Genomic DNA, 12,034 nt, shown 5'->3' on the forward strand with positions numbered 1-12,034 from the left:
TTCCAGGATGTCATGATTTTACTTTATGAATAATATTAGAAGAGAACATATTATGATAAAAAATTTTGACAGCACAAATCAGGTCTAAATTAAGGAATTCATGATCCTTGCTCTAAAGTGCTACACAAATTATATCAAGATTTCAGTCAAAAATCCTTCAATCTACACCCCTCCCTCGGGCTTCACGGAGGAGACCTCTAGGTGAGTTCAATCATTCCTGGAACTCAACAGAGATGTTTATTTTGTCATTCATTACGGCGACTCAATGGACATGAGCAAACTCTGGGAGACAGAGAAGGACAGGGAGGCCTGGCGTGCTGCGGTCCATGGGGTGGCAAAGAGTTGGACACGACTGAGCAACTGAACAACAATCACAGCACTTATGTTTCTATGATGTGCAAAAGCTAGGACTCCCCCACCACCACCCCCACTCAACAGAAAACAGGATGAAATACTCAGGCAGTAGAGGAAGGTATCTGATAAGTGATCTGAAGCGCTCTGCAAAGGAGGAGCCACGCACCTGGAAGAGGAAGGCATCGCCCAGGGAATTGCTGAGGCAGAAGACGAAGTCCTTCTTGGGGTGCTCAGGAACTGCCTGTACAATGCTGTTCTCCACCCAGACGGCGTGCTTGGGGACGCTGTTGTGGTCTATCCCGGACCTGCCGTCGCCCTCGTAGAAGAAGAGTGTGCACCCTGGGAAAACAAAGCGGTGTCTGCGTGAGGACTTGGTGCAACAGCAAGTCTGGAGTGAAAACTGTGGCTCGTGCGCTGTTACTAGGAAAGGGCTGGAAATTAGCATGGAACAGAGGAAGTAAAGAGAAGGGGGCTATGCTTGTACTAAGTCTTGGACAGGCTTATATTAAGAGAGGATCTTTCTTTTTTTCCCCCTAATTGAAGTATAGTTGCTTTACAATGTTGTGCTAATACTTTTTTTTTTCCCAAGTCTTCATGGAATTTGTTACCATACTGCTTCGGTTTTATGGTTTGGTTTTTGGTCCAGAGGTACCATGGGATTCTTAGTTCTCTGACCAGGGATGGAAGGCACACCGCCTGCAATGGAAGGCAAAGTCTTAACCGCTGGACCACCAGGGAAGTCTCCCGTTAAGACTCAAATCTCAGTGTCGTCACGCACGCCCTCCAGTTCTTCGAGATCTTACTTTCCACTTCAGAATGTTTTGTTCCGGGTATTCTCAGAGGCATGTGGGGATCTCAAGGCTCCTCTGACCAGTACCATGTACCACGCGCTCGGTCGCTCAGTAGTGTCTGACTCTGTGGTCCCGGGGTGGCTGTAAATGCAGCTCCACGGGTCCGAAGAGCAAGCAGTGCTGAGTGTGGCCTGGCAGTCGGGACTGTCTCCCTACAGCCTCCTCCCAATATATCTCACAGGAAATGCAACCAGGAAACACCATCTATTGGGTTTCTTGACTGTGCCCTTGGTGAAAACAAAATACAACACTGACCCCAGGTACTTTCAGGATAAGGAAAGAAACGATGGACTTTTGAGTCTCAGATCTTCTCTATAAAATGTTTGCCTAGAAATCAACCAAGTGCTTGTTCCTCCTGGAAGAATAAACACACGACACACGTATGAAGGCCTAGGGGAGGCTGGAGGCCTGGGCCACGCTTAATCAAACTCCGAACGAGAGAGACAGCAGCAGTAGAAACCTGGCCTACATTTGTGGCCAGCTGGGTTCTACAGATACCCTCCAACCGTGGCCTGAAGGGGAGGTGTGCTTTATTAGTAATTATTCACTGAGGACTTACTCTCAAGTCATCAAATTAAATTTCAGGGGAGGCCAGGGCCCCTGAATTCTAATTATTTTAACTTCAACACAAGCCACTTGGTCAGTTTTCAACATCTTCCTTACCACAAGCAACGGCCACTGCTGATGCGAATCACAAAGCCCTTCCAAGTACCATCTCTTCAGCTGCAATATGAACTTCCACAAAGCAAATTTCTAACTGACGGTGTACAATGACAGGGATCAACGGAAAAGTCACACGCGTGCAAAGGCCATTTTTTCCTAGCCCTTAATATTTCACAGGACAGCTTCCTTGGTGGCTCAGCAGTAAAGAAATCTGCCTGCCAGTGCAGGGGTTCCATCCCTGGGTTGAGAAGATGCCCTGGAGGAGGAAATGGCAACCCACTCCAGTACTCTTGCCTGGAAAATTCCATGGACAGAGGAGCCTGGTGGAATACAGTCCATGGGGTTGTGAAAGAGTCAGATACAACTGAGAAAATTCACCTGACTAGTATTTCACAGGAGCATGTAACAGCGGCTGGATGCAGCGCCTCCAGCACAAATGCACACCTCACACTTGCTGGCAAGCCCCGCTGGTTTCCCGGCGCTTCCTGTGGAACCGCCTGACCACGAGCTCAGCCCAAGGGTCTACTGCGTGCTGCTGCTGAACATCACGATTTTATAACTGTTGTCCTGTATCCATAGTTCAGGAGTTTCAATTTTCCCTCCAATCCATTCAAGTTATATTCACTTTTCACCTCCGCCCCAAGGATAAAGCCCTATGTTTTCTGTGACACTTATTGTTGGAAATATATAGTGCTATGTAATTTTAGTAGGATTTTATTTTGTTTTTATGTTTTGGGGGTATAAGTTACATACATATAATTTAACTATAGACCTATTACCCCAACACTAATTTTTTTTTTTAATAATCCCTCTTATTTTGAAGAGCTCAAGTTTTTACAGGAACACAGAGCTCACATTCAGAAACATCTGAAACTCCTCTTTTCATGTCTTAAGCTAGCATAGATTCAGAGATAGAAAAAGAAAAGAAATGGAAAGAGGAGGGTATTTTCCTTGAAATATGAGGTTTCCAAGGTGGGGGCATTTTTGCTGAATGAGGGACATTTGGTGAAGTCTAGAGACATTTTTAGTTGTCACAACTTGGGGGTGGGGGACAGAAGCAGGTGGGTAACACAGGGGTCCCCAACCTCCAGGATCTAAAGCCAGATGATCTGAGGTGGAGCTGATACAATAAAAGAAATAAAGTGCACCATAAATGTAACAAACTTGAATCATCCCCAAACCAGCACCCCCACCTCCCCATGGAAAAACTGTCTTCCATGAAACCCGGTCTCTGGTGCCAAACAGGCTGGGGACCACTGATTGGACAAGGATGCTGCTAAACATCCTACAATTCCCAGGACAAGCCTCACGACAAAGAATTATCCAGAAAATGTCAGCAGTCCCGCTGCTGAGAAACCTTACTCCAAATAATCCTTTAGGACTAGTATTATACTAATGATGAACAGATTCTTAACAGAAAAGGGACAATGCAGCTTTACCATAATTAGAATAGAAACCGAAGCCTGCAGATAACGGATAGACAACGTTCACACATTGAACACTTGATGTCTCCCCAAATTGCCATTTCCATCATGTTTCAACTTTAGTTTACAATCGTCCATGACAGTGGGTGGTTGAAAATCAGCTTCTCCTTCATTATCAACATGTTCCAGCTCTAAGACTAACGTGAAACAGCACATCTGGGCACCACGCGCTCCCTGGTAACATCTTCTTTACCTTCATCTTGAATGCAATCTGTTTGCGTTTCAGTCATGGATGGAGACACTCCAGAGTCTAATTCTAAATAAAACTTTTTAAAAATTAATTATTCTGTCGAAAGTGAAAGAATCTTTGAAGAATTCCCTAGCCCACGGCTTCCAGGTACCCTGCTTTTTATTTCTCCATCTCCAAGCTCAAGTCAGCAGTGAGCCCTGCCTGTGAGTGGCAGGGACAAGCCCTGAGTTTGTTGATCTATAATGGGACCCATCAGGAGCCAGAAGGAAAAGCCTCGGCAGCTGTGTGTTCCAGTCTGGATCCTGACAGACTGTGTCATTCAGATCTGGGTCACCAAGGAAGCGCAGGCTCCCTCCTCTAATGGGCGTGTGGGCTGGGCTCCTGAGTGCCCACATCCTGCCTTCCTTGATCATTTATTCTCTAAAGGAACAGCAGAAACAAAACAGCCCCCGCTTCCATGTCCCAAGTAAAAAAAATCACCTAATTATTTTTATCCTATGCCATTAACAGTGTTATTCTCAAATTGAGTCTAAGCATCACCTGGGAACTTTGTTTAAACCACAGATTCAGGGCCTGTCATGGGCTGAATTCTATTCCCCCAGGTTCCTATGTTGAAGCCATATAGCCCAGGGCCTCAGAATTTCGCTATATTGGGACATAAGGGCTTTACCGAGGTAATTAAAATAAAAGGAGGTGTTCAGGTGGGCACTAAGCCACTATGACCACTGTCTTTATAAGAAGGAGGAATTTGGACATAGACAGGTACAGACAGAGGACGCAAGAGAACACCAAACCTGCTGACACCCTGACCTCAGACTTCGAGGCTCCAGGACTGTGAGACAATCCATTTCTTTTGTTGAAGCCACCCAGTCTGTGGTACTTGGTTATAGCAGGTCCTATACAGGGATTAATACAGGGCCCCAACTCCAATACTCTGGCCACCTGATGCAAATAACTGACTCATTGGAAAAGACCCTGATGCTGGGAAAGATTGAAGGTAGGAGGAGAAGGGGACAATGGAGAATGAGATGGTTGGATGGCATCACCGACTCAATGGACATGAGTTTGAGTAGACTCCGGAAGTTGGCAATGGACAAGGAGGCCTGGCATGCTGCAGCCCACGGAGTTGCAAAGAGTTGGACACCACTGAGCGACTGAACTGAACCGAACCACCTTCAGACTTTGAGATTCAGCAGGTATGGATATAACCCAGGAAGTGACTCAGACAACTGTGACACAGATGGTCTTCTAATCATGTTGTTAAAAACTCAACATTGAGTAATAAAATGAAAGATAAGACAGGCTGCTAAAGGGAACAGAGGCTGTGGGGTCCAGTGCTGTGGACCTTTGGGGAGGAGCAGGAGGTGGAAGAAGGGGTCTTTCTCCCTCATGTCATCTCATCCCACCCCCCACAGCAGGACAGTGGATACGATCCAGGGCCCCTTAGACACGACCCGATAGTGCCTTCAAATTAAGCCGAGGCAGGTCTCATGTGAAAAAGAATGGTAGCAGGTCTCCAAAATGCTCCCACAGGAAGAACAACTGTGTTTCACAAGCAGAACCACGACATCAAATAGCCTTTTCACAATTCACAATGGAACATGAAAAGCAAAGTGTGCTCTGTGTACGTGTGTGTGTGTCACCCAATAAAATTAGCTCAAATCCAAAGTTCCTGTGTTTTAAACACAGATACTTCACATGTTCAAAATTTTATATGCACTTTATGTAGACTATAGTACGGTACCCGCTCTTGCATAGACACCAAAATTTAAAGTTTAATATCAATATTTTCTGAGGTTTTCCACCGAAGATACTATGGGTACCAGAATTCCACATCTATTCAAACTCTGAAACCACTAAGGCAGACTTTCAGAATGAGAAGAGGATGTGAGAAAAGAACCCGTGGCTGACTCATGTCGGTGTATGGCAAAAACCACAATATTGTAAAGTAATTATTCTCCAATTAAAATAAATTAATCAAAAAAAAAAAGAAGGAGAAGAACCTGACTCTTTCCAAGACATCCTTAGAAGTGGAGCAGCAAGATGCAATAACCCAACAAGTCTTAAAAACTAAAGACAGCATCCTATGCTAAACATGTAGGAACATTAGACACACAAGCTCTTGGCAGAAAGGAGGGGGAACTGCCCTGCACTGGCTGACAAGGGTAAAGCCTCCTCTATGGGACAGTTGGTTGTTCCCCAACATGCCCAACCTCCTTTCCTCTGCAGTAACAGCAACCCCACTGCTTGGTTGAGTCCATTCCTGCCTCTCTTGCAGCTACGTTGGACTCATTTCTGGCCTATGCAGTGGAAGCAGAAGAGATTCAGTCAACTTCCAGACTGTACGCTCAGTGCAGAGGGATTCGCCCTCCACACCTCCATATTTCTACTGGAACTGGACCTGCCGGTGAGCTCTCCTGATCATTCATATGAAAACAATGCTCTAGGTACAGTTAAGCAGTAAGACAAAAGGAACCCTGGCTTCTGGATGACATCACAGCAAAGAGTCGCCCCATCACCCTTAGAAGGTCTGCCTCTGCTATGTGGGGGGGAATTTCAGGCCTGGCTTGCTTGAGGCGTTGTCACTGTAGGTCTCTGTGACATGCAACAAGACCTACAGCCCAATTAATATGCTCCCTCCCTGTTTGGCCAGGTATTGAAGCAATAGTAGGCACCACTAGTAATGCAACCCACCCAAACCCTGCACAGGGATTGACCTGCACATCACTGAACAGAGCTCTAGGCTGTCGTGTGCCTCTAGGACTGGTTATTCCACACCAGCCACAGATGATAAAATCCAGTCTCAGATGGTGTAATGGGTGTACCACACCAGGTAAGCTCAGGCTTCTTTCTCTGGGACCCATCCGTCATGCTTTGTAACCTCTCTAACCTCTCCTGTCATACATTAACCTGCTTCACATCCAGCTTCTGTTAAGGATTCTAAGTGGGCTTGAGAAGTGTCTTTTCTTTTAAGACACAGAGCTCACAAATATGTTACAATTTCTACACCATCAAGACATGCAGACATGGGCAAAAACACACGCAAATACTTCTAAAATGTATGCAAAACGTTAACGAACAGCAGCACATCAAAGCATCATGCTTATCAATGAAAAGGCAGTGCATATATATACACATGCATGTATATATGTATACACACACACTCATTCAAAGTGTGACTGCAAAACAGGGACTTTTTCACAAACGTAGATGGCTCAGACATCCCATTAAACACTAGGTTAAATTCTATGAAATTAACAATATTCCATCATTCTTTGTGAAAGAAAAAATAAAAAGGCAATTTCATAAGATTCAAACTACTGATTTTTCCCTCCAAAACAGTTATTCTGGGAGGCACATTTTTTGGGACGATTTCAAAAAAATATTTTTTGGAGCTCAAGGCGCTGAAACTGTCACCACAACCAGCTGTACATAGGAAAACAAGGCATGAGAGGCTCTAATAGCTTACATGTGAAAAAGAAAAAACTATAAACCATTGATGGGAAAAGGAAATGGGGAGTGACTATCAAGGGACATAAAGTTCCAGCTCAAGAAGATCATTGCGTTCTAGAGATGTGCTGTACAACCATGTGCCTTCGTCAACTACACTGAAACATACACCTAAAAATGTGCTAAGAGGGTAATATGTGTGTGTAGTGTGTGCGTGCACGCTCAGTCATGTCTGACTCTTTATGACCCTATGGACTCTAGCCCACCAGGCTCCTCTGTCCATGGGATTCTCCAGGCAAGAATACTGGAGTGGGTTGCCACTTTCTCCTGCAGGGATCAAACCCGTGTCTCCTGTGTCTCCTGTATTGCCAGGAAGATTCTTTACCACTGTGCCACCTGGGAAGCTCAAGAGAGTAGGCCTCACGTTAAGTACTCTTACCACCATAAAACAACAATTTTGAAATTAGCATGAAATAGAAATTCCATGCAATTAAAAACCATCACGTGTAAGGGGTACCACGGAGCCCAGGGTTACCCAGCACAGCTTGAAGGATGCTCTCTGTCTCTCACCTTTCAAGGACACCCAGTAGTGCTTCCACTTCCTCCGAGTGGCTGACTCCACCTTCTTGTTCTTCTTGTGCACCAGGAAGTTCTTGACGGCCAGGGCGCCGGCCTTGCGCACTGTGCCCTGGGCGGCTGTGAGCAGGATGTCGGACTGGCCTGGGGAGCTCAGGGTGCCGCTGCTCTGCTCGTCGCTGTGCGCGGAGCCCGCCTCCTCCAGGCTCTCGCTGTTCGTGGTGCTCATCTCCAGCTCCCGGCGAAAATTCTCATACACCCCCTGGCGGGCCGCGTCCCCGGTGGAGCTGCTGCCGCTGTCGCTGCCCACAAAGGCACGGCCGGTGGGGGGAGAGTAGCTGGAGTTAGTGGCATTGGATCGCCGGGACAGGAGGTCCGTGTCGGTGGTGGCCCCTTCGATCCCACTGTCGGCAAACTCGCTACCCTCGCCTGCGTTAACATCCTTGGGAGCCAAAAGGGAGAAGAAAGAAAACATGCATCACACAGAGAAGTAACCCAGGGGCTCCTGTCGCTCCAGCCGGGGGCTGTGGAGCTGCTGGTGACCTGCAGCATGTCACTGCTTCCCACCTTCCCGGGACCAATTACCCCTCAACCCCCAACCCCCTCAAACCCAACTTGCCTGCTGAACAGCTCAGGAAAACCATGAAGCCACCCCAGTATGAATGTCAACAATTCAGAACATTCAAAACACACACGCACACAAAGCAAGAAACATTTCAAAGAACTTATCAATGATCTGACTTAGATAAGTAAGTAATGGGCAAATCAGCTATTCAGAGTCCCCTCCACTGCCCTGCTGAGCGAACTCAGCACCCTGGCCCTCATCAGCCAGCTCGGCGCTCCAGGAAACTCTGCTGGCTGATTAGGTAGTTTATTCCGGAGTTGTGGGGTTCCAAGGGAATAATGACGTCTGTGTAGCTCATACTTTAAAAAAAAAAAAAAAACCAACAACAAATAAATAAATAAAAGGCTGAGTTAGGAGTCTAATTTATGATCTGGTGACTAGAAAGATAACTAGCGTACCACCCCACCCACTCACCCAGCAAGAACCCAGAGCCCAGGAGCAGGGGAGAGCCCTCATGCTCCAATCCGCTTTGTTTCTTGAAAACAAGCAGCTTCTCACTCTGCACTTGAGCTGAACAAGTCTGTGGGGCCCACAGCTCCAGTGCAGACTCTCCGATTACCCTGCCCTTTCGAAGCTGGGATGCCAGGAGCCTGAGCAAGCTACTCACTACCCCAGGGGCCAAGTGACAACTTGGGGCAACTGCCAAGATGTGGGGGGTATCCATTCCTCAGTTAAAAACTTTTGGAACTTCCAAAGCGCTGGCCCTGCTCTCAGGCTCAACGGGACACAGACAGGTCTGCTCTTAAATCACAATCTGGATTGCTCTGAAGTGCTAAAGGCATTTCCACAAACAATAATTAAAGAAGGGTAGTCCTCAAGGGAGAATAATGAAAGCAGAATTTGACAGGCCAGCTCAACAGTCTCAAGGATAAGAAATGGGACTGGTTTTTTTCCAAGGGAAAGGATGGGAACGTGAAACTGACATGCAAGTGATACGTGGTTTGGAGACTCAACCGTGTTTTAAGCCTTTAGTCTCAAATAATTCATTAAGGTTTGAAAATGTAAAAAGCTAACAGGATATTCCAATTGCCATATAAATGATTTGAATGCTGTGCTTTCAAATCCCTGCTGCCAGGTAATGGGGCAGAATGAACCAAGCCACAAACTATTGGGTTGGCCAAAAAGTTAATTCCGGGTTTTCATACGATACTACAGAAACACCAGAACGAACTTCTCAGCCAAGCCAATAACACTGTCCTGCATGAGGCCCAAACAGGCATTGTGCCCTCATCTCTGCACATCTCACGTGGTCAATTCTAAGCTAAGGCCCTCAGAGTTCATCTTCATCACGAATAGATCCTAAGTTAGCAACTAAAAGATGGGCAGAGCCAAACATGAAAACCATCATGGGATGCACAGAAAGACAGATACTGTAGGATTCACTTCTATGTGGAATGTAAAAATGCCAAACCCATAGAATCAGAGAGTGGGATGGCAGTTGACAGACTAGGGGACTAAGGGAAATGCGAGATCCTGGTCAAGGCTACACATTTTCAGTTACAAGAGCAATTACGTTCTGGGGATCTGATATACAGCCAGATGACTCTAGTTAATGATACTGTATTGTATCCTTGAAATCTGCTAGGAGGGTAAACCTATAAGTGTTCTCACCACAAAAAAAGAAAAAAAAACAAAAGGAAGGAAGGGAGGGAGGAAGGAAGAGAGGAGTAATTACGTGAGTGATGGAAGTGTTAATTAACTTGATTGTGGGGATCATTTCACAATACATACATAACATTAAACTCCGGGAGTTGGTGATGGACAGGGAGGCCTGGCGTGCTGCAGTCCATGGGGTCACAAAGAGTCGGACATGACTGAGTGACTGAACTGAACTGAAACCATCACAGTGTACCTCTTCAAAAATACAAAAAAAAACAAGGAAGTACAGTGTGCAAAGCACAGAACCTCGACAGTGGAGACACCGGCCAAGTACCACCTCGACCAAGAGCTCAAGGTTAACTGAGTGCAGGGTACACGGGAACCCTTTGTACTACGTTTGCAACATTTCCTTGATTCTAAAACGGTTCTAAAATAAAAAGTTTATCTAAAAAGAAAGAAGAAACAAGGGGGAGGTGAGATGGGAAGACAGTAGCAGGAAGTGCTGAAGCAAGTTTCTAAGGACCAGTGACACTTGCAACGGAGTTTAGGTCCCTGGGATACAGAGGGACTTAAGAGGGTCAACGAAACCATGGATACAGCCAGGATGCAGACCCTGTGACTGTCCGTCCTGTCATTTCCCTGCCTGCTGTCCTGCCTGTTACCACCACCAACGGTCATCATGGACGCAGACACGGAAGGTATGTGATATATACACTGTGCCATTGAGTGAGCATGCATACTCAGTTGCCTGAGTCACGTCCAACTCTTTGTGATTCCATGGAGCCCACCAGGCTCCTCTGCCCATAGGATTTTTTTGGCAAGAATATTGGAGTGCATTGCCATGCCCTCCTCCAGGGGATCTTCCCAACCCAGGGATCCAGTAGGTAAAAAAAACTCCCCAGTACAAACAGGAGAGCGCTGTTACCAACCCACGTTTCTCCCTGGCAGGAACATTTACCATATGTCCCTTTGGATGATAATAAGTAAAGTCAGTCATCACCGAATATTCAAGATAACCATGGGTGGCGGGAGTTCGCATGAGTCTCCCCAGTATCTGGACTCATTTTCACATCTCAGTCCTTCTCTGGGAGACAGGACAAAAATCAGCTACAAATTTGCCTCAAAAATGAAAAATGATGAGCTGCTTCTCTGTAAGACAGGGGTAACCCCCCTGGGTCATAAGAAAAAGAGTTCAGAACGAAAAAAGGAGACATTGATAGCAGGCACCTGAAAATTTCCAGAGCTGGGGAACAGGAAGGAACCTTGCAAAACCATCCCCTTGGTGAATGCCTGGGGATGCTGAGGCTCAGAAAGTCACAGGCCTGGTGGGTGGCAGATTGGAGGTGAGAGCCCATGCCTCCAATGCCCTCTTCCACTCTGACAAGGCGTCCCCACGGCTCAGCTGCAGGCAGCACCTGATAGGGTCCTGCCTCAGCAGTCAACACCATGCCTTCCCCTCTGTCTGCCAACAGTGCCTCTTCTAGGGTTTCCCAACAAAACTGCGTAACTGGGCATCTGCATGCCTTGACTTTCCGGCAAAGAGCTCAAACTCCAAAGTGACGGGAAGGGGAAGGAGGAGATGAAAGAACCTGAGTGAAACAAGCAGAGAATGGACAAGCATCTCTCTTAACATCCCTTAACATTACTGGGCTTAGTTGCTCAGTTGTGTCTGACTCTTTGTGATCCCATTGTAGCCAGCCAGGCTCCTCTGTCTATGGGATTCTCCAGGCAAGAACACTGGATGGGGTTGCCATTCCCCTCTCCACTTAACATCTACTACATCCCCACAAACCATGAACCCTTACAGAATGCCCTGACGTCCCTATTGGAACTAAGAGTTAAGGACTCGATAGACACTCCCCTCTTTTTCATACTTAAACAAATGCTCATGCCAACTCATGCTGCACCTCTGCAATGGCTCAGGCTGTGCATGTTCAACTCTGGGACAGTCACTGAACTGAGCAGTGATTTCTCCAGGTAACAGGCCTGCTGGCCCCAGATGAGCTCGCATACTTTGGGAGAGTAACCGCCAGGGAATGCCCCCCATCTGTGACCCAAGGCAGCTCCACCTTGTCTCCACAAGTGGTTAAGCAGGCTCAGCGGTACACATCCCCCTTCTGATATGTGACCCAGCCTGCCTGGAAACAAATGCTGCCTGCCCAGCCCTAGCCTCTATATGACCATGAAGCATGGGATGTTCCCAGATACCCAGAAATCCTTGCTCTAGCACTGTGGGAAATGA

The 12,034-nt window shown here is 46.7% G+C and overlaps 1 protein-coding gene across 8 annotated transcripts in view; it reads right to left on the reverse strand.

Moving 5' to 3' along the window:
• Positions 1-12,034, reverse strand: part of TIAM1 (TIAM Rac1 associated GEF 1) — a 258,960-nt gene that overhangs the window by 134,558 nt on the left and 112,368 nt on the right. For all 8 annotated transcript variants that reach the window (XM_086413073.1, XM_086413036.1, XM_086413046.1 and 5 more), the window contains 2 exons: positions 7,563-8,010; positions 521-693 (listed from right to left, as the gene is read on the reverse strand). In XM_086413073.1, the coding sequence (XP_086269199.1) occupies positions 521-693; positions 7,563-8,010 (621 nt within the window). The remainder of the gene's footprint in view (positions 1-520; positions 694-7,562; positions 8,011-12,034) is intronic.

Source organism: Bos grunniens, chromosome 1 (genome assembly GCF_055505025.1).
Source record: "Bos grunniens cultivar Pamir isolate PY7600 chromosome 1, Bosgru_T2T1.0, whole genome shotgun sequence".
In the NCBI taxonomy this organism is placed as follows: Eukaryota; Metazoa; Chordata; class Mammalia; order Artiodactyla; family Bovidae; genus Bos; species Bos grunniens.